The sequence below is a fragment of the Mauremys mutica genome, chromosome 2 (genome assembly GCF_020497125.1).
Source record: "Mauremys mutica isolate MM-2020 ecotype Southern chromosome 2, ASM2049712v1, whole genome shotgun sequence".
In the NCBI taxonomy this organism is placed as follows: domain Eukaryota; kingdom Metazoa; phylum Chordata; order Testudines; family Geoemydidae; genus Mauremys; species Mauremys mutica.
This window is the reverse complement of record NC_059073.1, coordinates 226,825,776-226,852,701: the sequence shown is the minus strand read 5'-3', so window position 1 is coordinate 226,852,701 and position 26,926 is coordinate 226,825,776. Positions and strand designations below refer to the sequence as shown.

Genomic DNA, 26,926 nt, shown 5'->3' with positions numbered 1-26,926 from the left:
TGAGCAACTACAACAGCAAACTTTGGGTACAGGTAGTGGAGAACAAAAAGCTGCATGTGGATGATGTGGGAAGATACCTAGCTTTCCTAGAAAGCATGCCTCGCTTGAGAAGCTGAGTGCCATAACATTCATTAGAAGAGACATTATGCAGCATTATGTTGAATTTCAAAGAAAGCTGAAATTGCATATTATGAGGAAGAGGAAATGGTCACAGAACACAGTTACACAGCGGAGGCAGGACATATCCACAGTAAATATGGTTATAAAGCTAATGATGTCTGATCATGACCATGCTGAAGAAGGAGCTTCCTACTCCTCTGTTACCACATCCCAGTGAGGAGCAATTTGTCTTTGTAGTTTCCATATGAGCTAGACTATAGGGGAGTCTCAGGTTTACCTTGACCAGCTATCTTGTGTGAGATTTTTTTACCTCATGTTATCTAACTTGAGTTAAACATGCACCTTTTTTTCCTAGTGAAGACAAAACCATAGAGAGAAGCCCACCTTAAAACAGAAACATTTTAGAACTTATGCTGGCATTTCAGATGTCTCTGTACAGTGTGTGTTCAATGGACATATTTATGAACCTTAAGTCTATTGTTTGCTCCTGCTGCTGTTTCTTTAGTTTCAGTTAATTTTTTCAGGGCATTGTTCTTAACAGAGCTATTATTATTTATCCTGTTCTTTTCTGAGCATGTGGCATGATTTATGGAATTTGAACTTGATTTACAATGCTGTTGATCCAATTTACACCAATTTTCCCCAGAAAGAAGTCTCCCAAGGGATATAAAACTGTATCACTGTCAAAGTTTGTCTACAGCTTTTTAGAAATAATATTTTTTTAGATCTACCACTAGAATCATTATTCATTATTTACTGAGCTTCAGTACTGTTCTCAGCACTGCAAAAATATATGAGCAAAGACAGGCCTTCCCTAAGGGATTATAGTCTCAATCAGGCCCACCCAATACTGTCTAGGCACCCTGGATGCGCAGACTGAAGGTTCAGTCTTGAAGCAGTGTAGCTATGCTTCGATGATGATGGTTCAGTGTTTTGCCCAAGAAATGTGTTTTTTAAAATATGCTTACAAATATGCCATTTAATTTGCTAAATAATTACATGTCTTTAACTGTTTTGTAACTGCAAATCTACTGAAAAACTCATGTTCTTCCTTTTAGAGAAAATATATCTAAATATAATTTTTAAATGCCAGTGCAATTGGTACATTTGGGACACAAATTTCCAGCCTGTCAGCATTTTTGGCAGTCATAATAAAAAAAAAAATTACCACTTCTAGAAAGTCCAGAAGTCTTGCGCTGCTGTCACTGACTTTATATTTGATCAGCTTACACTTTGATATTAAAGAAATATAGTATCATCAGCTTTAATGCCTGACTCTCTCCCTTATTAGCACCAACTTAGTCCCCAGTCTACCTGCTCTAGATTTTAATCATGAAGAAAACGTTTATTTAAAGAATCAAAATGCTTAATCTTTCATTTCCCCGAGCAACCATATCAGTAAGGTTCTGGAACGTGAGGTGACTATGTAATTCCTAGAAATAATGAAGTCTCTGGGGAAAATGACTGTCTTTAGTTGATAAAATTTTACAAAAAATGGTTGTTGCTTGAGTAGTTCTTGTTTCCACTTCAGCATTCCCAAAAAATCAATAACATGGTAGTTAGGCTGTAAAAAAAAAGTTGCCCAGATGAAGATGTTCTAGGCCCCCAAAAAGTTCAGAAAGCTGTCAAGAAATGAAAGATGGACCACCATCACCCAATTCACTTTGAATTTCTATATACCACGTTTGGTGCAAGAAGATGCTGTTGCTAGTATATCTCCTCCTTTTCACAACTGCTGCTTCCCCTTCGTCATCTTTTCTTAGTCAGTTAAAAAGAAAATCCGTACCTGTTACTTTAATCTGGTTTGAAGAAACTAGCAAAAGAGGGTGAAGTGCCAAAGGAAACTGCCATCTCTGAAATCTTGTATGGGGGATGCTGCATGCAAAATTGTAAGCTTTTGGTGTCCTGGCAGCTCCAGGGAAATTTAGGCCAAGCACCTAACTCCTTTTCAGTTAAGTCTTTAGCAGTCTGTCAGCTACTTATGTGCAGTGAGTGAGCAAATCATTTTTACTTCAATACCTGCTAACCGGAGGTGTTTGAGCCAAGTGAGGATGAGCAGTTTTGTCATATTTCAGGTCTCCTGTCCAACAGACTGGAGAAATGGTGGCATGTTTCTACACGGGGTATTTTGTAAAAATCATAACCAGAATTGAAATTGAGATTCACATTGGGAAACTGGTTTATGTATGAAAGCAAACAACTCTCTCTCTCACCAAAAACTTCTCCACTGATTAGTCTTTATTTGACTTGCTACTACAGCATAGGAAATTAATGTGAATAGCATCCACCAAGGTCCAGATATGCATGAACACAGGATGATATTTGTGGTCAGAACAGAACTGCAGAAAACCATGCTGGTTTCAGGTCCTCATCATTAAGGGCTTTATTTTCAATAATGGTTTCTATTTTTTTTTAAAGCTACAAGTTGTCCCTACAGATATTGCATCTGCACTTTTTTGTGCCTGCACTTCAAAGCAAACACAAAACTGTACTCACACAAATAATGTTAGGTTGAAATCTAGTTGAAAATCAAACCTTAAGTGTTATGATGATAATTCCAACTGCCTCTTGAAAAACTTTAAAGAAATCAAACAGACAAACAAAATCAATGATGGGCTGCAAAGTGAAATTATTGGTATTATTTACAATATAATTCCTGGAGGTTGTCAGAATCATCCCCTATGTGAATTTATGCAAAGAAGATACAAATGGCAATGAGACCCATTAAATATCCAGTTGTCCAAAGGTTGAAAAGTAAAGCTAATTAATCTTTTGTGAAAGTGAATGTATCCAAATAATGACACCCCCCCACCCCAATAACAGTTCAAAAAATGTAAAGGGAAGAACTCTTGAAGAAAAGTTTGAAATTTATTTGGATCACCTCACTGAGAGGAAAAGTCATATGGATGTAGGAAAATGTGCATATTGTGAATGTGTTTCAGGACTTAGATGGCTTTTCATCAGAAACTTCTTAATGGAAAGAATATGGTGCAATAATAGACATTCACAAATGAACTATGTATATTTAGAGGCAAATCAGATAGTAGAATTGAGCAGAAACAATTATAAAATTGACATCCTTGTGACACAGTGTATTAATATTAGGTGGTGCTTTTTAAACACATTCTTGCACCTCACTCCACAGAAAGCCTTTTGTTGCCATCATCACCATAGTCTCTGAATAGCACATCTCAACAAACATTATCCTCATTTATGAAGTAAAGAAATCTTATTCTAACTTTAAAGAAAGGGATGAATTGAGATTCAGAAAATAAGGGACTTACCCAGGTTTATACACTAAGTCTGTGGCAATCGGTAATTGATCTTACTGCCAACCTAGAACTTTATCTGCAAGACAAAAATACAGGAAACAAGACATATTTGAAAGGTGGAATTCATCTCCAAAGTCCATTATAAGTATATAGAAACTTAGGTTTTGTTACAGTCCTTGAGCTGAAATATGATCTGTGACAGGAGCCAACACATGGTAATACCATATTTGTATGGAACCACAAACATTTATTTATTCTGTCCAAATAACAAGGAAATAAATTCACTTATCAGTCCTTCCACGAGTACTCCACATACATTGCAAAGCCATTTTGTCCCACAATGTGAATAATGCAACATAATTCCTTGATGCACCCATCTCATTTTTGAAAGTTTTACTCACTTCTTTCCTGTCCTTCTTGGTTCTCCTTACTCTCCTACAACTACTTGATCCTCTCTCACGTCCTCTCAGTGTTTCCTCCCACTCCCCTCTACAAAACTCATCTCTTGTCTCTTTTTCCCTTCCACTGGTCTTGTATCCATCAGTCTGTGTTCCCCTTCTCCTTTTCCTCCTGGCTGTCCCCACCTCCTGAGTCCATTCTGTCTCATCCCTTGGACCCTTCTCCTCTCTTGCCCTACAGCTTTCTCCACCACCCTTGGATTCTACTTCCCGCCTGGGGCCTTAGAATCTGGTGCTTCCTCTGCTCCCCTGGAGCCTACTTCCCCCCCTCTGACTCCTTCTGCTGATCATGCTCTGCCACAGCCTTAGTTTCTTTCCACTGGCAGCTGCACTGAGGAGAACAGAGAGTTGAATAGCTGAGCAGAAAAAGGAATGGAAACATCTTAACCCAACAAGTATCAACTTTATCTACAAAGATTGGCAAAAGTTCTTCTAAATGTGTAAAATAAATAAATGAATAACCTTATAAAAACATAACATGTAAGAAACTTCCCCCAAAACATTCTCATTTTCCTATCATGGCAGGCTCTTGTGTCTTGTCTGTGAGGTGACGGGTAAATCTTCAGTTTCTGTTTTCTTCTGGGTATTCTGGATGCCTTGTGTGGTGCTGCCACTCAGATGAGTGATGAATCCCAAATGGAGCTCAAATAGGCCCTGTATTCATATCAGATGCATTTAGTTTCTGTGGGTGCCTGCAAAATTAGTGGGTTTCATGTTCTCACACCTTCTGCAATTTGCAGAGAGGGGATCAAGTCATTCAGTTCCCTTCCTTGTAAAATATATTTTTAACAATCTTAATACTTACGCTGGTCTGCAGAGACAGTCTTCAGACTGTCCTACTGAGATGAATGGGGGAAGAGTTCACACCTCTCTGACAGTTTCAGTTTTCAACTCTCCCTCTCTCTCTAGAGCCCACAGTGGCAGTTGGCCTTCAGGTTTGAAAGGATTTCTTCACAACCATAAAAGCTAGAAACTTCCTCTACTTTAAATTAAGCTTAGCTTTTCCAGATGCTGATGAACTTCAGGGGTGGGGAGAGCCAATGACTGTTTTGCCCCATCCCCTTCTAAAACTGGCATTTTAGTATATGTTCTTATTTGTGATTGTGGTTCTCCAGAATTAGCAAGTTTTGCTCAACAATTGGCAAAATTATACTGAAATTTAATTCTATAGCTTCCATCTATCCTAAGCCATTGTTGGGTACGTTTAGGAATTTACAGGTGGCTCTGGAAGGAATAACTTTGCTTTTGAAACTTCTCTGATGATTAGAAAATAGGCTTCATACATATCTGTTTTTATCTCATCCTCTTTTGAGGTTTTAGATAGGCGTTCATCAGTCTCCATGTGAAAAAATGGTTGTGCATACTGACATCTTATGTAATATCTTTAAAATGTATTATTCAATACTCCAATAAATTCAGAGTTTCAGCTGTGGAATAGCTAAACTTGATCATTTAATCTCACTATCAATGTAAAAGTATACAAATTGCCATACTGGATCAGAGCAGTGGTCCACCTGGTTGGGTGTCCTGTAACTTAGTGATAGTGTCTCTGACAGTATTAACACAGTCTGCAATTAGAAATGGCTTCAGAGACTGTGCTAATACATTTTTTGGATCAGGGATATTGCATTACTTAATTTATTTTTTGCTCAAACTAACAGAGAAGACTTGTTTAGCCTAGGGCAATGAAAACACAGAGGATATGATTGCTCGCTGTAAATACATCAAGGGGTGGGAGGGAGGGAGAAGAGCTATTTAAATTAAAGGCCAATGTTGGCACAAAAATGAATGGGTTTGAACTGTCTGAGTAAATTTAGGCTGGACATTTGAAGGGTTCTAATCAGCAAAGGAATTAGGTTCTAGAACACTCTTCAGTAGTTGCAGGCAAACAATCTGACTAGTGTTAAGATGGAGCTTTATACATTTATGAAGGGGATTATATAAAACAGTTGGCTGTGATAGCAGGGGACCGGACTTGAAGAGCAAGGAGATCCTGCACCGTCCTATGTTACCAAAAGAAATAAGAGCACATTTTAATTTTAGCATTTCTAAATTTGTTTAGAAAGTGAGGATTATTTTACAAATGCGTGGTCTCAGAGTTCCTTGTAGTGTCATTGACATATTTCTCATTTAAAAAAATGTGCATACTTGCTATGTTATCTCAGGAAACAAATATTGACTTGCACTTGCATTGACAGTGACAATATTGCTAACTGAATCTGTTTAAACCTAAGTGTCCCAATTTCTAATTTCTTGAATATTATTACTGGGTAGAGAACTACAGACTGGATTTACCAGATATCTTTGTCTGTGTAAATTATTTATATTGCTTAAACATGAATTTATTGCTCTATGTAGTGTGACAAAGTTCCTCCTCTACCTGGGTGGGTCCTGCGCTTATTGGCGGATTTGCTCACCTCAGTGATTTTTCCCCTCTGGTGGAACCCACAGTCTGGGTCAACTCCTCCTGTGTCTGATCAGGAGTTGCAAGGTTTGGGGGGAACCCAGGCCCACCCTCTACTCTGGGTTCCAGCCCAGGGCCCTGTGGATTGCAGCTGTCTATAGTGCCTCTTGTAACAGCTGCATGACAGCTACAACTCCCTGGGCTACTTCCCCATGGCCTCCTCCAAACTCCTCCTTTATCCTCACCACAGAACCTTCCTCCTGGTGTCTGATAATGCTTGATTGTTTGATAATTCCTCAATCCTCCAGTAGCACACCCTCTCAGTCTCAGCTCCTTGTGTCTCTTGCTCCTCACACGCACTTCTCTCCTCTGGCTCCTCCTCTCCTGACTGGAGTGAGCTCCTTTTTAAACCAGGTGCCCTGATTAGCCTGCCTTGATTGGCTGCAGGTGTTCTAATCAATGTAGCTATCTCCACTGCCTTCTAGAAAGATCTTAATTGGCCCCAGGTGCCTTGATTAACCTGGAGCAACTGCCATTTGGTTACCACGGTACTAGGGATCTGTTTAGCCTGGGGCTAACATACCTGTTCCTCAGTACTTTACTGTAGCCATCCGGCCTTGCCCCATCACAGTAGTTTTTAATTAAATGCAAAAAACTACACTAAGGCTCCTCCTTCAATCAGCTTTCTGAGGGCAGGCACCTGTGTCCAGGTGGAGCCTCATTTATTTCAGTGTGGTTCAGTGTAAGCATGGGAGCCAGTTGTAGAATCTGAGCCTACAAATGTACAGTCAGAGATTGCAGAATGTCAAACTTAAGGTTGGAATCGCAACCCTCGCTGCTCTTTTTTTATATATGAATTATAATGTCTTTAACTATGTGAGCACATCAGAGTGTTCAAATAGTGCATTGTAATAGAAAACAATTTTTACAACCTGACATATAAATGGTTTCAGAGTAGCAGCCGTGTTAGTCTGTATCCGCAAAAAGAACAGGAGTACTTGTGGCACCTTAAAGACTAACAAATTTATTTTAGCATGAGCTTTCATGAGCTACAGCTCACTTCTTCGGATGCATAGAATGGAACACACAGACAGGAGATATTTATACATACAGAGAACATGAAAAGGTGGAAGTATGCATAACAACAGGAAAAGTCTAATCAATTGAGATGAGCTATCAGCAGCAGGAGGAAAAAAAACTTTTTGAAGTGATAATTAAGATGGCCCATAGAAGGTGTGAGGAGAACTTAACATAGGGAAATAGATTCAATTTGATTTGCAAATGCAAATTAGATACAATTAACACTGGCCTAAACAGAGACTGGGAATGGTTGGGTCATTACACTAATTGAATCTATTTCCCTATGTTAAGTTCTGCTCACACCTTCTATGGGCCATCTTAATTATCACTTCAAAAAGTTTTTTTTCCTCCTGCTGATGATAGCTCATCTCAATTGATTAGACTTTTCCTGTTGTTATGCATACTTCCACCTTTTCATGTTCTCTGTATGTATAAATATCTCCTGTCTGTATGTTCCATTCTATGCATCCGAAGAAGTGAGCTGTAGCTCATGAAAGCTCATGCTAAAATAAATTTGTTAGTCTTTAAGGTGCCACAAGTACTCCTGTTCTTTTGACATATAAATGTGTTTCTTAGATTACTAATGATCAAAAAATTACATACTGTATGCCTGAGGGTGCAGACAGGGGCGGCTCCAGGCCCCAGCATGCCAAGCGTGTGCTTGGGGCAGCAAGCGGTGGGGGGCGCTCTGCCAGCACCGCGAGGGCGGCAGGCAGGTTGCCTTCCGCGGCTTGCCTGAGGAGGGTCCGCTGGTCCCGCGGCTTCAGTGGACCTCCTGCAGGCGTGCTTGGGGCGGCAAAATTCCTAGAGCCGCCCCTGGGTGCATAGCTAATGTTGTGCAATGGACTTTAAATTTAAAGCATTTTCTGATTCCATGCTTAGCTTTGCAACCTAAATGGTTATCATAATATAGTATTGCATTTTATTTCCTAAATTTATTTTTAATTTTTTTTACAGAACAGATTAAAATACGTAGAAAATAATTATGCTGATGTTTCTTCAAAAATTTAAGACAATAAATAAATACATTTAAACAATTTAAATATATTAATTGCATCTCCATAAAAACAATGTATAGGGCAGCCTTTGATGCTAATTCAATTCTAAAATGGTGTTCCGAGTACAAGAGGTGACATTTCAATAGACTAAATCCCACAACATGTACAGCTGAGCTTTTAAAAGAAACACGGATGACAAGCTGCTTTATTCTTTTGAGAGAGAATCTGTTCAGGTAAAGGCTGAGATAGTTAATGGTGCCAACTTACATAGCGGCTGTGCACTGGAATGAACTGCTACTGTAATGCATCAAGTTCTGAGGTAATCAGAAAACTGCTGTATCAGCTGTTTTCCCTTGTTTTCTCCAACACAAATACTGATTGATTAATTAATTTTTTTAAATGTCCATGAGGCAGTCATATATTGAAGGAGAAAGCATTTTGTCTGAAACCACATGATTTGATTACAGTGAAGGAGAAATCAGTTAAAAGCAAGAATCATTTTTCAAAGAGAGAAATGTTATTGAGGTACATGATTAAAAACATGAATGAAGAGGGAGGACAGAAAAATATTTATAATATAAAATCAGCAAAAGCACTTGGCAAAGAGGTGAATAATTTAACACAGGTATGTTTGGAGCTCCATGCTGGGACCTATATTTTGAATACAAGGGGATAGATTGTTCTTTCACTGATTCCAATCTTACATCTGTGTAATCTCCACTGGAGTTCTCCTAATTTTCAGTGGTGTGAGTGAAAAAAACTAGGCCTAGGATATTTCACAAGGGTCAGTATCTCCTTGACACAACACAAGCTGTGATGCTGCTCTCAAAAATTCTGTTTTAAAGTGATACTCTTTGGAGTGATATAATTGTGACCAATACCTAGAATGGACCAAGAATACCACACTCAGGACAGACTGCAAGAAACAGGACAGGCACACCCCCAAAACAGGTATTTTATTCTATAATTACATTCACCAAACCAGTAACAAAAGAGATTTTGTAGCACCACAGTGGTTAACAAAATGCAGTCCCCTTTCAGTATTCCAGCCCTTGGTTCCCATTCAGACAAACTGGTCTTGTATGATGAGAGGTTATTGAAAACCTAATTAACCATACATGAGGTTCTACCACTCCCAAAGGATCAGACACTTGCCCCAAGGTTGATATGTATCTCAGATCTTACCCAAATATCATGCTGTCAGCCAATCAGTAAACTAACTGTAGATTTTATTAATAATAAAAAAAGAAAAGAAGAGAGTTATGGAATGTTTAAAAGATCATATACATGACAAATGATTGCAATGTCCTTAGATCAGGTTTGTAGCAGTGATCAATGAGTGTGCTGGGTTGCAACAGTCTGTCGGGAAACTTCCAAGAGCCACTTATGGCTGCGTGTAGAATACGGACACTGCATGGATCTGTATCAATAGGTATAAATATCAGTGTAGATAGTGAGGCATAGCTTAGGTAAGTAGAGTAGAGTGCCCTAAATACCTGAACTCCCAGGGTATATATACTCTCATGGCTTTCTACATGCCCAAGCAGTGCCTCCTACATCTCCATGGCTATTGTTAGCAATGTAGCGTCCTACTTCCTCCCCATTTTTGTATACTTTCCCTGCCATAGAACAAGGCTTTGGTGGCAAGGAGCTGCTTTATCTTTTCCCTGCTTCTGGAGCCTTTCACTGCTGCATGTAGCTACACACTGCAGTGACAAGTGTGGACACAGCCTGCCTTTCACTGTGGTGTATAGAAATAACTGCAGTGTCTGTATTCTACACACTGGCATTGTGTAGACGTAGCCAAAAATTCAGGATGGTTACACTTGCAGCAATCACACCATCTTTAGAGCCAGGGTACTCTCTACCTCCAAGATGCATATTTTCATATTGCAATCCATCCAGCCCACAGATGCTTTCATATGGTTTATAGTTGGTCAGGGCCATTTTCAATATCAAGTCCTCCCCTCTGGACTTTTAACCTCTCCCAGGGTCTTCACAAAGGTCGTGGCGGTAGTAGCAGCACAGCTTCACCATTTCAGAGTAGTCGTCTTTCCATACCTAGACGACTGGTTTCTCAAAGGTGGATCTTACAAATAAATTCACTCTGCAGTATTGAAGCCCTTAAATCTATTCAACAGGATAGGCTTACAACTCAATGAGAAAAAAGCCCATTGTCACCCATTCAGAAAACAGATTTTATATGAGCTACCCTGATGTTCAGGGCTTGCTTACCAGAAGACAGATTTGTTACTGTAAACAAACCTAATTTTCCAAGTTCAGATAAGATCACAAACTTCAGCAATAACATTCCTGGAACTTCTGGGCCAGCTTGTGCCTTTGGGGCACTGCACTCCTGTTTTTATATTGGTTGCTGGGATGGAGTCCCTCTCTACTCATGGTGCCTCCTGCTGGTTGCTCTGGGGATCAGCTCAATCTCTTATCTGCATGCTCCTCAGTGGGCCCTCCACCTGTCTTCTCTTTGTATGCCGCCCCTCTCACTCTTGGTGCTACTGCTTCTGGTCTGTGGCTCAGCCCTCCAGCCATGTCACTAAGTCCCTCCCCTTCTGGAGAAATCAGTCTTTTTGGATGAGGTGTCCAGCTGGAATCTCCAGTGTCCTGAGCAATTGCCCAGTGGTTGGTAGGGGAGCCCAGGCCCACCTTCGACACTGGGTTCCAGCCCAGGGACCCTATAACATGCAGCCTAGCTCTGTATTCCTTTGACCTTGCTGCTGTTTCCTTGAGCTTTTTCCTCTCTAACTGGCTCCCCCCAGGTTCACCAGCTTCACCAGCTTCTCCACTCCCTCTTTTCAAGGAGCCTGTGCAGCTTGCCTTCCTGCAGCCTCAAACACTCCTCCCCCTTTCCAGGGAGTGACTCTCCGGCCCTGGTTGCTGCCCTCTACTCTGTAGCCAGCTACCTGACTTTCTACAGGCCCTGTCTGTTCCTGCCCAGGTGAGGCCATTCCTCCTCGATTAGCTCTCTGGCTTGCAGCCTAACTAGTAGCTTGGACCCATTTGGCCCCACTCACTCTTGCCAGGCCAGTGTGGGGTGCACACACCATCACCGGTGCTTCCAGGTGTGATTGAGAACTGTCTACACTCCCAATAGACACATTCTAGACAAAATAGTGTCCATTCCACCAAAGATTTTGGAATCACTCAACTGGTGGGCAAACCTAGATAAAGTGTGTTCAGGAGTTCCATTCACACCAACTCCCTTCACTGTGATCATAGTCTGCTAGATCACACCCTTTATACAGAAGCTCTAAACTGTGGATCTGGTGCATATACCATTAAATCCACACCTCAGCCACATACCTACCAGGATTTCAGAAGACGATAGCCAATAACCTAAGCAGACACTTCTGCCAGGATTACTAAGTGGGAGTACAACAACTCGACACTGAAGAAGGTATTTCTTAGTGGGATTATCCAGATGTGAACCTCTTTACCACCATCACCAACAGAAAATGCCAGCAGTTCTGTTTGAGGGCAGGTCTGGGTCCTCATTTGTTAAGAGACACCTTCCTTATTCTTTGGTTGAGAAATCTTCTATATGCCTATCTGACTCAGATGGCTCAAAACCATTACCAAAATCCGACAAGACAAAGTCAGAGTCGTTCTAATAACACCAGCCTGGCTGAGACAAGTTTGGTTCCTTTATCTAGTTTGCTTCTCACCTCACCCCTCACTTTCTCTACTACTAATACTTGACCTGCTGACCCAAGACTCGGGGAAGGTCCTTTATCCCAACCTTGTTGCTCTGCATCTCAAGGCTTGGCTTCTAGATGTCTGTCAAGGATAGAATGTACTGTTCAAGTGGAGTGCCAGAAGTATTACTGAATAGCAGGAAGTCACCTACTAGAAAATCAGACCTACAGAAATGGAAGAGATTCCACCAATGGTACACACAGAGCAGGTTATCGCATATTTTGGACTACCTCTTTTTTCTGAAGAGCTCTGGATTATCCTTCAACCCCCCGCAGTACAAGGATTTTCAGTACTTGCTCACACTGCTATGTCATTAATGGATTAACAAATCTCTTCCCACATATCAGGGAGGACCTACACCTTGTCTTCAGCTCCCTCTTGAAACTTTTTTTAGAGCCATTAACCTAATTTAAAGACTGAGTCCCCCAGTACTATCTTTTATAGGGAAAGGTATCTCTTAGACCACATCCTTATTTTCCCCCAACGTAATCTCAGATTTCCATAATAATCAGGAAATTGAACTCCCAGTCTTTTACATTAAGCCTCACCAGTCCAGGGAGCAAGCTGCTCTTCATATCTTAAACACCAGGAGAGCTTTGGCTTTCTATCTAGGGCTTCCCTCAGATTGTTTCCTTTGCCGACAGAATTAAAGGAGCTCCTGTATCTACCCGAAGACTCTGCAAATGGGTCTCTGGATGTGTTCTGTCTTGTTATAAGGCTGCTAAATTCCAAGCCCCCTTGTAGAGTTATGGGCCCCTTGTACCAGATCACATTCTACATCAGTAGCTCTGTTGAAGAATTTTCCAATAACACAAATCTTTAGAGGTGCCATGTGGGCTTTGGCTCACATTTTCTCACAGCATTATGCTCTAGTTCACACCTCTAGAACAGAAGCTGCCTTTGGAACAGCTGTTCTTCAATCAGTCTTAGATCAAGTTTCTAAGGGGGTACTACTTGGGAGTCACCTGAAGTGGAGAGCCCATAAAGAAATTACTCAGAGAGGTTACTTAACTTGTACAGTAATTGGAGTTCTTTGAGATGTTTATCCACAAGAGTACTCCTGTACCTTCCCTCCTTCTCCTCTGCTTTGGAGTCTTGCCTTGAGACATTGCAGTAGAGAAGGAACTGAGAACACCTTATCCAACATTCCCTTATATACTCTTATTATGGCACACGAGGATAGCTACAGTGCACGGGTGGACTGAACAGGCACTGCTACCAAAAAATCTCCGATCAAAGGTGCATGGGGTTTATGTGCACCTGAAGAGAAGTATCCATAGGGACAAACGTGGAGGAACTCCAGTTATTGTACAAGGTGAGCAATCTCTCCTTCTCACACTGCAGACATAGGACAGTCACAAGTAGGCCTCCAGCCTCTGCCTCTGGACCATGACTCTTTTCCCTGGTGTAGGAGAACATCTAGCTAGTATGTTGTGGCTTCCTCCTCTGTTTCTCCTTCATACTTGAACAAAGCTACTTACACCTTACACCTGTCTCAACCTGTTGTGCTGGTTATAGCAATAACATTATGGAAATATGTTTGCAGTGTTGTTGTAGCAGACTATTGGTCCCAGGAGATGAGAGGGACTAGGTGGGTGAGGTAATACTTTTTATTGGACCAAATTTTTTGGTGGAAGGGACAAGTTTTCAAGCTTCACAGAGTTTGACCCGAGGAAAAGTTTTGTGAAGCTTGAAAGCTTGTCACTCCTGCCAAAAGAAGTTGGTCTATTAAAAGATATTACCTCACCCATCTTGTCTCATTATAGAACTATGTCCCTTCCAAAGCTGGCCAAGCTTGGAAACAATTAAACAGAAGACGCACGGAGATAAATCAGAAAGAGGGAGAAAATAGGATGGCATGAAATGACACACAGTGGAGGAGGGTAGCAGGAATCACAAACTTTACATCCTAAAGGTTGCTTAGGATACAGTCAGTCTTGGAGTTATGGTCCGATTTCTCATGGTTCCAGGTCTGATCTTTAGATTCCTTAGTGATTGTTTGGATGTATGAGAAAATTCCCTCAAAGTTCAAAGGCTAAAATACTGTCTTTTCAATTATGATAAAGTACTTGTGAGTCTCTCTAAAATGTCTAGAAAGAGCATGATCAATTGTCATTTGTCCCATTAAAATGTGCAGTCAAGATAATGTCTGATAGGAATTCCTTACCATTTCAAGAATAGTAAGTCCCTTGCTATTCTAATCTGTAACCTTCTAAGAACCCTAGGAAATCATCTAACTACACAAACTCAATACGTACTCTTTGTTTTGTGCTTGCTTTCATCAACAATTCTTATATGAAATTTGTTTAGGTTAGAACAAACCCCTGCCATTTTTTTTACCCACTTTGGCTCAGCAAAGATATTAAAACTCTGTCAAAACTCTGACAGTTTGTACACACAAGGGATAAGGAGCCCAGACCTTTCTCTCAAGGACTATTGGCCTTTTATCCTGTATGAGACCATGGAGGCCCAGGCCTTTTTGTAGGCTGTGGAAGTATTTTACCTTTTTCTTTTGGACTACTTTGACCCAACCCCAGTCTCCTCTCCCTAACAGGTACAGCTGGAGAGCTGTACCCCAAGTCTAGAAACCAGACAACAATCATGATGCCATCCAGAGAAGAATGTCCAAGGCAAGAGAGTGACCTCTACACACACGCCCCGCAGGGGATACCAGAGAGGTACAACCTATATCAGTCCCCCTTAAATTATAGGTTTTGATACAGTGGCTAGTAGCTGTTTGGCTCAAATATTTCCCTGCTACCTATTTTGATGTATTTAAATAGAAACCTCTAACACCACATAAATGCTTAATTATTTTGCCTTTGCACAGATTTCTAATTGTTTTGATGTATTTAAAGAAGAAACCTTTAAGCTAATATAAATGTTTAATTGTTTTCCCTTTGGCGCTCATGTTAGTGAAAAGCAGATCTACTTACTAATTCCTCAGCAATCAGATATAATTGTTCTTGATTTTCTAATTGCAGAGCTTTCAAATAAATCAAAGCACAGGGGGAAACTTTTAACTGTCCAGTTTTGCTTCTCTGTTGTCCATGTTATATGAACGCCCACAGATAAATACATGTTGGGGTAAAGCTCACCTGGTACTCTTTTATAGCTTTGCTGGTAATGCTGCTTTATGTATTGAGCACTGGAAATGGACACTTCAACTTTGACATCTGAGAGGAGTTTGTTTCTCTTTGTTTGCTCAAGCATGCCGGACGTTGCATACATCTGTGATGGACTGAATTAAAAAGGCAGAGATAAACAGTTTATCAGGAATTAGGAATTACAAGCACATGATGCTCCATGTGCATGCTGTGGAGGAAAAGTGTTTAATTCCTGAAAGCTCCCTATAAAACAAGAGAGCCAACTACAGAACAATCCTCCCAATGGGAGCTAAGAAAAATAAAAGTTAAAATATTGTGGGAAGGGGGAATATGAGGTGTGAGAGTGTGTGTGGAGGAGAGTACTGAGTATGTAAGTATGAACCATAAAATTCGAGACATACTTACAGCCTATCTTTATAACTTTTTCATATAGTTTATTGGGTTGGTGCAATTTTGTTTCAAAACTGCCCTACCCAATACACAAGCTACATGTATATAGGGAAAGGAAATACTGATATTTCAGAGCAAAATTGCCTGATAACTCAAGAGATACTAACCACTGGTATTTTGTGGGGTTTTTTTTACTTAACAATAAAAGTGAGCATACCTGTGTAATTTAGTTTGTTCGTAGTGGACTGACATATGGAGATTGTCTACAGAACCTAAACATCAAAGAAAACCCATTGAGGTCTAGCCTACTAGGCCACAGAGATAAGCCACCCTATATCCCTTTGTCTTCACAGGGAGAAACCCAGCCCTGCCACCCCACTGTCCCTTTGTACCTGGGGCCACACACTTCTCTTTTATGGGAGACTTCTCAGAATTCTTAAAGCACTATGCACATTTCTGGTGCTGTAAAAATAAAATAATAATAATACCCTAAATCTGTGGCAGTGCTCCTTTGAGATCAGTAGACATTATTACCAGTAGCTCTCATTGGCATCAGTAGGAGCTATGTGCATAGCTCGAGGGCAAGATATGGCCTTCGTCTTTTGGGAAGTGAAAATAATTTGAGACTGAACTGTCAAGATCTGAACTTTTATTTGAAATGGAATGTGTTTTAGCATGCCATGTCAAAATAATCTCTGTGTTGACAGACATGCAGCCTTAAACAATGAAAAGGAAACACACAAAGTGCACAAGCCACCAAATAATTCATATTGCTTCTGATATCTCTCTAACGTACCCCACCAGCCAGTTCTTTTCAGATGGCTCAGCACTTTTCTATTTTAAACAAGGGCTTACTGTTGAAGAGGATATTTCTTTTGGAATCCTGTGTTGGGCAGTTATAGCAGAAAGTTGTAATAAATTAGATTTTTTTTAAATTAAAAAGAATTGTTTTTCATCTGTAATTAATAAAATAATATTTTAAAGTAATTGAGTTACATGCATTGTTGCTTCATTTTTCTCAGTGACGGGCACAGTTATTACAATGAAACTATGTGATCCATTAAAGAAAAATATTAGGTTTGGATTCAGAGCCTTTTCTTTATTTTTTTTTATTCAATAAAAGCTCTCTTTGAAATCGATGCAAATAATCGTCCTTTATACACTGACATATGAGTAACTTTACTCCTGTGACTGGTTCAATGAGACTAGGCAGGTATGTAAAGTACATAAGTGTTTGTAGGATCAGGCCCTTAGTAAGGATTAAAGGAAAACTGAGTAAGGACTTCAAAATATGACCCTGTGTCTTTCTTACCAAGCATTTGGAAAATAGACTTACTGTCCTGATTGACACTGCAGTCCATCTGAAGCAGGAAGTACCTGTGTCTAACTCTGTTTCTTCTCTTTGTCAAGCAGATATTATTTTAAATTTCCGAACAACCTATGTCAGCAAGTCTGGCCAAGTTATATTTGAAGCAAGATCTATTTGTATCCACTATGTGACTACCTGGTTCATCATTGATTTAATTGCTGCACTTCCCTTTGATCTCCTTTATGCTTTTAATGTCACTGTGGTGAGTACTACACTTGCATTCTATTAACAGTGTTTATCTCAAGGGGCCATTTTTTGCAAATCAGCTTTTTTTCAGTGGGGAGGGGGAATTGTTATATTTTCATAAGCAAACTAGGGAAATGCAGTCTAGAATAAATTACTATAAGGGGGTGTGCACAACTAGTTGAAAGAACTGGTTGAAAGAGTAGTCATCAACTGTTGGCTGTCAAACTAGGAGGGTATATTTAGTAGGGTCCCTCAAGGGTCAGTCCAGGGTCTGGTACTATTCAATACTTCCATTAATGACTTGGATAATGGAGTGGAGAGTGTGCTTATAAAATTTGCAGAGGACATCAAGCTGAGAGGGGTTGCAAGCACTTTGGCAAACAGGATTAGAATTCAAAGTAACCTTAACAAATTAGAGAATTGATCTGAAATTGACAAGATGAAATTCAGTAAAGACATGCAAAATACTTCAGTTAGGAAGGAAAAATAAAATGCACAACTAAAAAATGGGGAATAACTAGTAGTGCTGAAACTGGCCTGGGTTTATAGACCATAAATTGAATGAGAGTCAACAATCTGATGTAATTGCAAAAAAGGCTAATATTCTGCAGGTATTAACAGTAGTGTCATCCCTAAGACACAGGAGGTGATTGTCCTGCTATACTCAGCACTGGTGAGGCCTCAGCTGGAGTATTGTGTCTAGTTCTGGGGCCACACTTTAGGAAAGATGGGGACTAACTGGAGAGGAAAGCAACAAAAATGATAAAAGGTTTAGCAAACCTGACCTATGAGGAAAGGGGGAAAAATGCACATGTTTAGTCTTGAGGGAAAAAAAAAAAAGACCTGAAAACTTTTTTCAAATATCAAGGGATGTTAAAAGAGGACAGTGATTAATTGTTCTCCATGTCCACTGAATGTAGGACAAGAAGTAATGGACTTAATCTGCAGCAAAGATGATTTAGGTTAAATATTAGGAATAACTTTCTGGAATAGGCTTCCTGAGGAGGTTTTCAAATCCACATAACTGGAGGATTTTAAGAACAGGTTGGAGAAACACCTGTCAGGATGGCTTATGGTCACTCGGTCCTGCCTCATCACAGGAGGTGGACTTGATGACCTCTTGAGGTCCTTTCCAATCTTACATTTCTATTATTTGCAATTTGTTTTCTCTTTCAGCACTGTGAAATGTTTTGGCCTAAGGTACTAAAGGGATAAATCAAATGCAGTTGTTGAAACATATTTAACAGCTCAGCCATAGGCATCAGATTGACAAGAAGACCATCAGTGAGGTATTGGTCCTATTGAATTCAGTGGGACTTCTGGTGGAGCAAGGTGCTACTAAACCAGAATAAAGGGATCAGAATTTGGCCTGTAGGAAATTACTAAGCAGAGCCAAAGTGTCCTCTGACAATGTAACAGTGAGTTGGGCTCTTACCCAAGTGACAAAATGTCAGCCAGACAAAGAAGAATTTTGAGCAGTATTGAAGATAGAATGTGAAGACAAAATAAATTGAGCTTGTGACTTTTTTGCTTCTTTGTAATTTATAAAGAGAGTGTAAAAATGGTCTTTTCTGAGACTTTTTCCTGTTTGTTTTTAAATGAGAAATTCAGCTCTTTCCTAAACTGCAAGTCTCTATAGCCTTACCAATTTTAGCAAAATTAACCAGTGCTGGCAACTGGGGTCAGCAATGGATACATCTGAATTAGGTGCTGAAAATGCCTTACTTATCAATGTAGCCAAGGGCAAACTGTGTTCATCATTTCAGAAGTCCACATGGAAGTTAATCCTCTTCAGATCATCAATTTCTGCTCAGTACCTCTTCCCCGATTTCTTTGAGAAGGTGTGTTCCATACAGATGGAGAGGCCCAGGGGGGAGAAGAGAGCTGGACAGGATCAGGGTGAGGGCTATATCCTCAGCAGAGGGCCTGGTTTCAATAGAATTTGCCTGCAGTTCTTGTGTCAGATTTAGACTCTTTACTTGGTACATGGTTATAAACTTATGCTTAGAGTAGAGCATTTACCAGAAACTCAATATCTAACTTTGGAAAGATTTTAGCAGAGATTTTCCATACCTGTGGGTTTTGCACATAAGAGGACTGGGTGCTTAATGCTTAGCATTTTGTAGTTCTTAGGATTTTGTCCTTCCAGGAATGGACACACACATCTCTTGTTAGTAATTGAGAATTACACATGTAGGTTGAGGGTAGAATAGATTAGAGAGCAAAACTAGCCAAGCCCATGAAATTAATTTAATTTAATTAATGCATATCTTTGCATGAACAAAAAATATAATAAAATACAATATTTACATATTAATTCATAAACAAAATTCAGATTGAAATAGCTGTCAATAATCTTCACTATCATATCTGCCACAAATGGAGAATTTCATTTAATTTATGGTGACTTTCACATGTAGCAAAGTTTTATTTAAACTGAATTGGTTGACCTGTGTTGGAACCCTCTTCTATAAAATACATTCTTCATTTTTATTCTCTTTTAATTCTCTCTCCTTAGCTAACCTCCCTTCTCAGCCCATCTGGCATGTTAAGAACAGACAGTCTGATGCTTGTGCTGTAATTTTAATCCCAGCTCAGTCAATGGGTCCAGGTTTTCATATCACAGTTTTTACAACCAGTAGGCATACTAGTGCATTAAGCTACCAATCCAGTTTAGCTCAATGCATTTTAATTGTGCCAACCAACATGAATGTCAATGAATTTTATTTCCAGTCAGAAATTTACATTGCAACTTCTTTCTGAATGAGCCATTCTAAAGCCTTTTCTTCAAGGATTATTTTTAAAAAGGGAACAATCACTATTTTAGTCTGTACTGTAATCTGAATAAAATGTTTCCTTTACAACTCGTACTGTTGGCATCGGGGTCGGGGGGAGGATCTTTATCATAATGAATTCTGTGGGGAAGAACCATTTTCCAACAATTAATTTTTCTGTTAAAGATGACACAGTAATACAAATGCTATAATAATTTGATTAGTTCAGATCTAATCTGAGTGGTTTAAGCATTGGCCCGCTAAACCCAGGGTTGAGAGTTCAATCCTTGAGGAGGCCACTTAGGGATCTGGGACAAAATCAGTACTTGGTCCTGCTAGTGAAGGCAGGGGACTGGACTTGATGACCTTTCAGGATCCCTTCCTGTTCTAGGAGATAGGTATATCTCCATTTATTATTATTTATTATTATCTGTCCTTCCTATCATGCCTTTTATCATTTGTTTGCGGTGGACAATATTACAGTAACTAATAACTTAGTAGGCGGCTGAAATAGTCCTCCCAGTGATTCTCCATAAGATAGGTAGTGAGCCATGGCTCTGATCCCTGAGTAAGGGTCAGTGTATAGCTGTGTTGCCCCAGGAAGTAATTGTGACTCATAGTCACAGCTCCTCAGTTGCTCCAGGGATGAAATAAGATGTTTCATCTTTTTACAAGGTGCAGCTTACGTTTCCACCCTTGTCCTGACCCAGCTCCATTGGCTTGTGCATTGTGGAGCCTGACCCAAGGACTTGTCCACTTAGTCCCCACCCTTCACATACCCCTTGCACCAGGGTGGCAAAAAGGGAGTTGTAGGAGCTAGGTGTGTTGATTCTGTGCCGGCTGGGGGATGCTGCCATCTCAGGGTTATCCCTAGGATGACCAGATAGCAAGTGTGAAAAATCAGGACAGGGGTTTGAGGGTAATAGGCACCTATATAAGACAAAGCCTGTATAGGACTGTCCCTATAAAATCGGGACATCTGGTCACACTTAGTATCCCCAGCAGGGGAGTCATGGGAGGTTTCACTCCCTTTGTACTACCTCAATTGAGCAAAAGGAGCATATCATGGCAGAGAATTGGCCAGCTTTATCTTCTCATTTAAGTCAGTCTATTCAGATCCTTAATCATATTTGTGTCTCTTCTCTGAATTCTCTCAGAGGCCTTTCTAGTTTTGAGAGACCTAAGACTTTTTAATCTTGTGCACTCACTTTCTCCCCAAACACCTCCATGTTTTTATCTGCTTTGCACTTTGTATAGTTATTTACCTCTGTGCAAAATTGGTGTTAAGTGCTACCAAATCAGAAATCTGAATATTACACCAGTAGTAGTATTCTACACTCATTTTGCACACCATTTGTTCTAGGGTAAATTACTATCCCTGGTGCAAGGCGAACAGCTAACAGAGTTTCTGTGGGAGTTTGGCCTGAAAGGAGAATGGTGGTTTTGTGTTCAGTGCTGGAGGTGCAGTCTTGATTTTTTTTTTTTGGAGTGATTTGTTCTAGATGTCTGGCTTGATTCAGGGTTTGCCAGTATCCCTTAACAAGGGGGCAGAGTTGGCCTACTTTTAAAAGCCTCTCACTAGCAAAATTTCGAGCAACTAGTAGCTAACTGTGGAGTTTCTCTGAGAGAGGAAATGGAAATTTGGTATGGGTTTCCCCTCCTCCGTCCCTCTCCCCTCCCCACACACACACACCAGTTTTTTTTCTTTTCTTTCTTCTTTTTGGAATAGGGTCTAGGAAAAGAATACAATGATGGCTACTGAGGCAGCACTAAAAAGTGACCATGGTAAAAACAGAAGATGACTGGATGCAGTAGCTGTAGTATGTATGTTACCCTTGAGTGGGTATCTGATGGAAGCTACTTATTGATGACATGTTGCCTGGTAGAGTTTGAGAGAAGACCCAAAAGAGCTAGTGGTGGTGATATCTAGTTAAGTAAAAGGTTTGTTGCACTGGGGAATAGAGAGGAGAAAAAGACAGAAGATGGGATATCAAGGAAGAAAAGGGAAGCCAGTCCCTGAAGAAGAGAGGAAGAGATGATAGAGACAGCCAGGGACTCAGTCTAAATGAGGCTGATGTATGGGGACTGTAGTGTAGACATACCCCAAGGTGTAGAGTGACTGTGACAGGGCGTGACTCACCACAGTGGTGCCTCCTGCTGGCCATCCTGGGGATTAGATTAGAGTCAAGAGAATTCCATCCCAACTTTGTATCAAATTTAGCAACTTCATTTCTCATCCCTAATCTCCTCAGTAGTTCGAGGCACTGAAGCCTGCTATTTTTTCAGCTTATGCTGCCTTTTGCTAAACTCTTGTCTTTATGTCATTGCAACAGAAAAGGTTAACCCAGCTAGTCTAAACTGATTAACTGAATGTAGAAATTCCGCTCGCATTGTATTTATGGACAAAGCAAATTTACCCTGGCACAAGTATGAGTGCTGATTCTTCGCTTTGTCTTTCTAAATTTATTATAGAGAAAATAAAGCTGCCTGCTTTCATCTGAGATCTTTCAATGACAGATTGAACACAATAGAAGAAAAAAATTTGGAATAACTAATGAGAATATTCAGTGTAATTATACAAGATTTATTATGCTTATGTGCAAATTTATTTTCACATAATTTCAAGATGTGGGTTTTTTTAGCCCAAGTAGAAAAATGAATTTTTTCTAGACATCATAAAAAGAAATGTTGTGTTGTTTCATCTATTGTTTATTATCCAGTAGTGTTCACTTTGTTTTTATAAAAAAAAGGAGGTCAAAGTTCAGAATTTAGTCACAATTTACCTATGAATGAACATGGAAATCAGCATTTTTTTTAGCAACATGACTTATGCCTAGGGATTTTTTTCTAATCTTAACAGAACATTTGCCATGCCGTAGTTATGGTTATGTCTGAATTTAAGCATCTATATCTCAGCTATATTATCATTATTTGCTTGTATTATGGTAGTGCCTACAGGCCCCAATTGGAGGTGAGGGTTCTATTGTGCTAGGCACTGTACATACATATAACAAAAAGGACTGTTCTTGACCCAAAGATTTTTACAGCTGTCAACCACAGTCCTACAAAGACTTACTCACATGCTTAACTTTACAAACATGAGTAATCCCCCTGACTCCTTAGCACATGACAAGAGATGGCTAAAACAAGTACATGCAAGGAAGGGAGGAGGACATGGGGACAGTGAAATGTATGTTTGGTATAATAAACAGCAGTCTCAGTATGCACACAGACTGCCTAGCTGTTGTCAGATATTACTGATTGTAGCGCTGTGTTTTTAAGGAAGGATTTTAAAGGAGAATACTGTAGTGGTTTTGTGGATTTTTCCTCCATTGTATAGGGGGCAGCATGGGAGAAAGAAAGAGCAAAGGTTCTTGAGGGATAATTAAAATAATGGGCAATGAAGGCACCGGTAAAAAGTTCAGGGGATAATGAAGCATTCAGTGTAAATCAATATCAAGGATTAGTTGTTAATGTTTTATAGTGGTGCCACATCAGTCTATTGGGCCATATTCTGCTGTCAGTAAAACCAGTGTAAATTTAAATAGCTTCATTGACTTCAGTTAGGGTGACCAGACAGCAAATGTGAAAAATCGGGACAGGGGTTGGGGGTAATAGGAGCCTATATAAGAAAAAGACCCAAAAATGGGGACTGTCCCTATAAAATTGGGACATCTGGTCACCCTAACTTCAATGGATTTGCACAGGTGTAACTGGGAATAGAATAAAGCCCATGGCTGGTTTGGGATTTCATTAGTCATTCCTAACTCAGCCCAGGTTGCGAACTTTATCAGCCAAACTAAGCCTAGTTTTCAGTGAACTGAGCCATTTTATTTAACCTTTTAGAATGTCAACTTTTGTTGATTGAACCAAAAAGGCTTCTGTTCATACTGGGATTAATATAAGAAAACAATGGTCAAAAATGAAAAGATTTCCTCATGTTTTTTATAGCACCCATTATTGTGATATCCAAATGTTCTGGAAGTACTAGAGGGAGATATGCAGTTTGATTTGTGTGTTTCAGCCAACAGAAGACAGACACAGAATGAGTCTTTAAAAATGTATAGATTCCTATGACTACATGAAATAAATGTAAATAGTAATGACAGGTGATAAGAAATGTAAAATGTTAGCAGAAGGCCTGGAAGATTCTCTGGATTTGGCAGGAAGTTTAAAAGCTTGAGTCAAATTTTCACAACTCCTGAAAGTTATTTGGTTTCTGCATCCACTGAAAAATATAAAATCAGATTAATTCACATTGCATTCTCTGAAGCAAGAAGCTGTATCATGTGGAAAGAGTACAAGGACCTTCTCTGAGGCATAATCCCTTATGGAGCTCTCCTTTGCAAAGGAGCAATAACTCCTCCCATCACTGCTCTCATCCCTAACACAATAGTGTGCTTGAATAACATATCAGAGCCTGTAATGTTCTCTCTGGTCTCTGTCCTGCAAAATATCTGTCGCGCACTCTTGCTTCCAATGCACAAACTACATGCCATGTTTTTATCTAATATCCACCTTGGGAGAAATCACTCACCACCTTTTTATCCAAGCCTTAGTTACTGAGTCATTTTTATCCCACATGTAACGCTATTGACTTTGGCCCAGTGTGGTTTATTTAATCATACTGTCTGGCTCTTTGTTGGCAGTAATCAAAAACTATTACAAAAATGGGGCACTTTGTTTCTTCTTGGAGCCACGTGAAATTTGGTTAGTCTAGCTCATTTTGTTTTTTGGTTGAGGGGTTTGCCTAAAGTGAAACCCAAGGCCTCAGGCTGCACACAAAGCAAGGCCAAAGATTGAGGCCATCTGTGTTTTGAAATCAGTTTGGCTGCAGTCAAATAAACAACACACACACACACACACACACACACACACACACACACACACAGAGTTTTTAAAAAATGTACTGGCTTAGCCACTGTTTGAACTTGTGAGTCTAAACCTTAGCTCAACATATGCACTGAGTAACCAAGTTGTGTGTGCATGTGGCAAGGAAATTTCATAGAACTTGAAGGGGAGAGGACTTCCTTCCACTAAACCATGACTTTGTCTAGTTTATTTCACCAGTGCTGAAAATTCTTTTGCTTCATCTATTCTCCTAGGTGTCCCTTGTCCACCTCCTAAAGACTGTCCGATTGCTGCGTCTTTTACGTCTTCTTCAGAAGCTGGATCGTTATTCCCAGCACAGCACAATTGTCCTCACACTTCTTATGTCTATGTTTGCATTGCTTGCTCATTGGATGGCATGCATTTGGTATGTCATTGGAAAAAAGGAGATGGAAGAGAATAATCCCATTACTTGGGATGTCGGTAAGAGTCTGTTTTTTACCATATATAAATCACCCAGTGGTTCCTTTCTTGTTGTTAAAGTTTATAATATTGTTCCATATTGCTCTGTAGGATATAAAAGCTAAAACTACATAGTATATTTTATCAACCAGGGCATATTTAATACATGTAAATATTTAAAATGAATTGCCTGATGATTAAGGGATAGGTAATCCCACTGAAATTTGACCCAAAGTGTCCATTCCTCAACCCCACATTTGTTTACCTACAAAGTGAACATGATTTATATATAAAACAAGATTTTGCATATTTGCTCCTACGAGGCTAAGTTCTTTTGAGTTTACCTAATTGTAAATTTTTATCTACCTACCTCCAACACACAAAAAGACTGTGAATCCTTTAACTGTCTCCTTTTCTTTTTAAAACATAGTGTGTACTTTAATATGTTTTCCATGTATGATGTTTTAAATCATCTATTTTGTTTGTTTTTTCTAGTAATGTTTATTTAAGCATTTATTATTTTTCTCGAAGCGCATTAAACCAGTGGCAGGGGTTTGTTTCCCAAATCATATATGTCTGATGATGGTATTTAAAACATTCATTAAAAGATAGACAGTATACGAACAATAACATTTATAGGTATTGGTCCATGTTCATCCCTATGATAATGACATTGATATCAGTGAGTCACCAGGGATTAATTTGGCCCAGTTTCTGTCATTTAAAGCTGTTATCTTTCCTGATCTGAAAATGTGAACTCTACTAGCACAGAATAAGTTACAGGAGAGAATGTGAGGAACTAACAATTTCATCACTAGGATTGGGAAAATGCTTTCTGCCTAAATTTGGACCCACTTGAGGTCAAGCATTTGCAAGTTTGGTGCATATTTCATTATTTTTGAGTTCCTGTTTCACTTGGAATTGAGAAGATATCCAATTTTTTTAAAAAGGATTAAACTGGAGCACAGAGTAGGAAGAGTGAAAAACAAAGACTGTGACAAATGATCAGAAAAATTCTGATGAAAAGATAAATAACATGTACTGGCTTCCCTTTAGTTAGATTTTTTCTCAAAAAAAATTGGAGAATGAGGAGGTGAGAAAAGATTTTAAATTATAGATGTGGTGGAAGGTCTGAAATTCAAACTACTTCAGTGAATCCCGCAAACCAAAACAATAGTTCATGAGGTTTGCAAACCATGGAAAGCCAGGAGAGGCATCCAGTTCTTAGTAGCATCACAATGTAATCAGTAGACCCTGGACTGGCTTCTTTTCTAAAATTCTCCAGTGAAAGGCCTTGTTTGTTTGGGAAGGGTGTGGAAGGGGTAGAGGAATACGTCAATGGGAAGGTCTGTACTTTTCAGGTTAAACCTAAGGGGCAGTTTCCTCAGCTAGTTAGCTTGTGTTTCTTCTGAGTGATGTTCAAGACTTCGGGAGCTTTTAAAGTTTTATTGGATGGGAACTTCTCCTTTTTCCCCCCCCGCCCAGATTATATTTACATAGTTATAAGGGTTTTCATCTGTGAACTGGGAGATTAATTGACTGTTATATGTGAGCATGAAGGAGTTTGGTAATTATTGGGTATTACTGCAACTACATCACTCTTTAAGGCAGTAGCTATCACCCTGCAGCTTTCAATGTCATTCTAACTTCACTCTGAATGAGGAACAAAGAAAAAATTCTTCTGCCTTTTTCTTTGCTGGCCAACCATGAGTCACCTCTTTTCTTCACTTCCTTTTTTTCTTCTTCCTTGTTGTCTTTTCCTTTG

The 26,926-nt window shown here is 39.6% G+C and overlaps 1 protein-coding gene across 3 annotated transcripts in view; it reads left to right on the top strand.

Moving 5' to 3' along the window:
• The window catches only part of KCNH8 (potassium voltage-gated channel subfamily H member 8), a 371,011-nt gene that overhangs the window by 221,077 nt on the left and 123,008 nt on the right, over positions 1-26,926 (top strand). For all 3 annotated transcript variants that reach the window (XM_045007783.1, XM_045007784.1, XM_045007785.1), the window contains exons 6-7: positions 16,954-17,111; positions 24,975-25,182. In XM_045007783.1, coding sequence (XP_044863718.1) covers positions 16,954-17,111; positions 24,975-25,182 — 366 coding nt within the window. The remainder of the gene's footprint in view (positions 1-16,953; positions 17,112-24,974; positions 25,183-26,926) is intronic.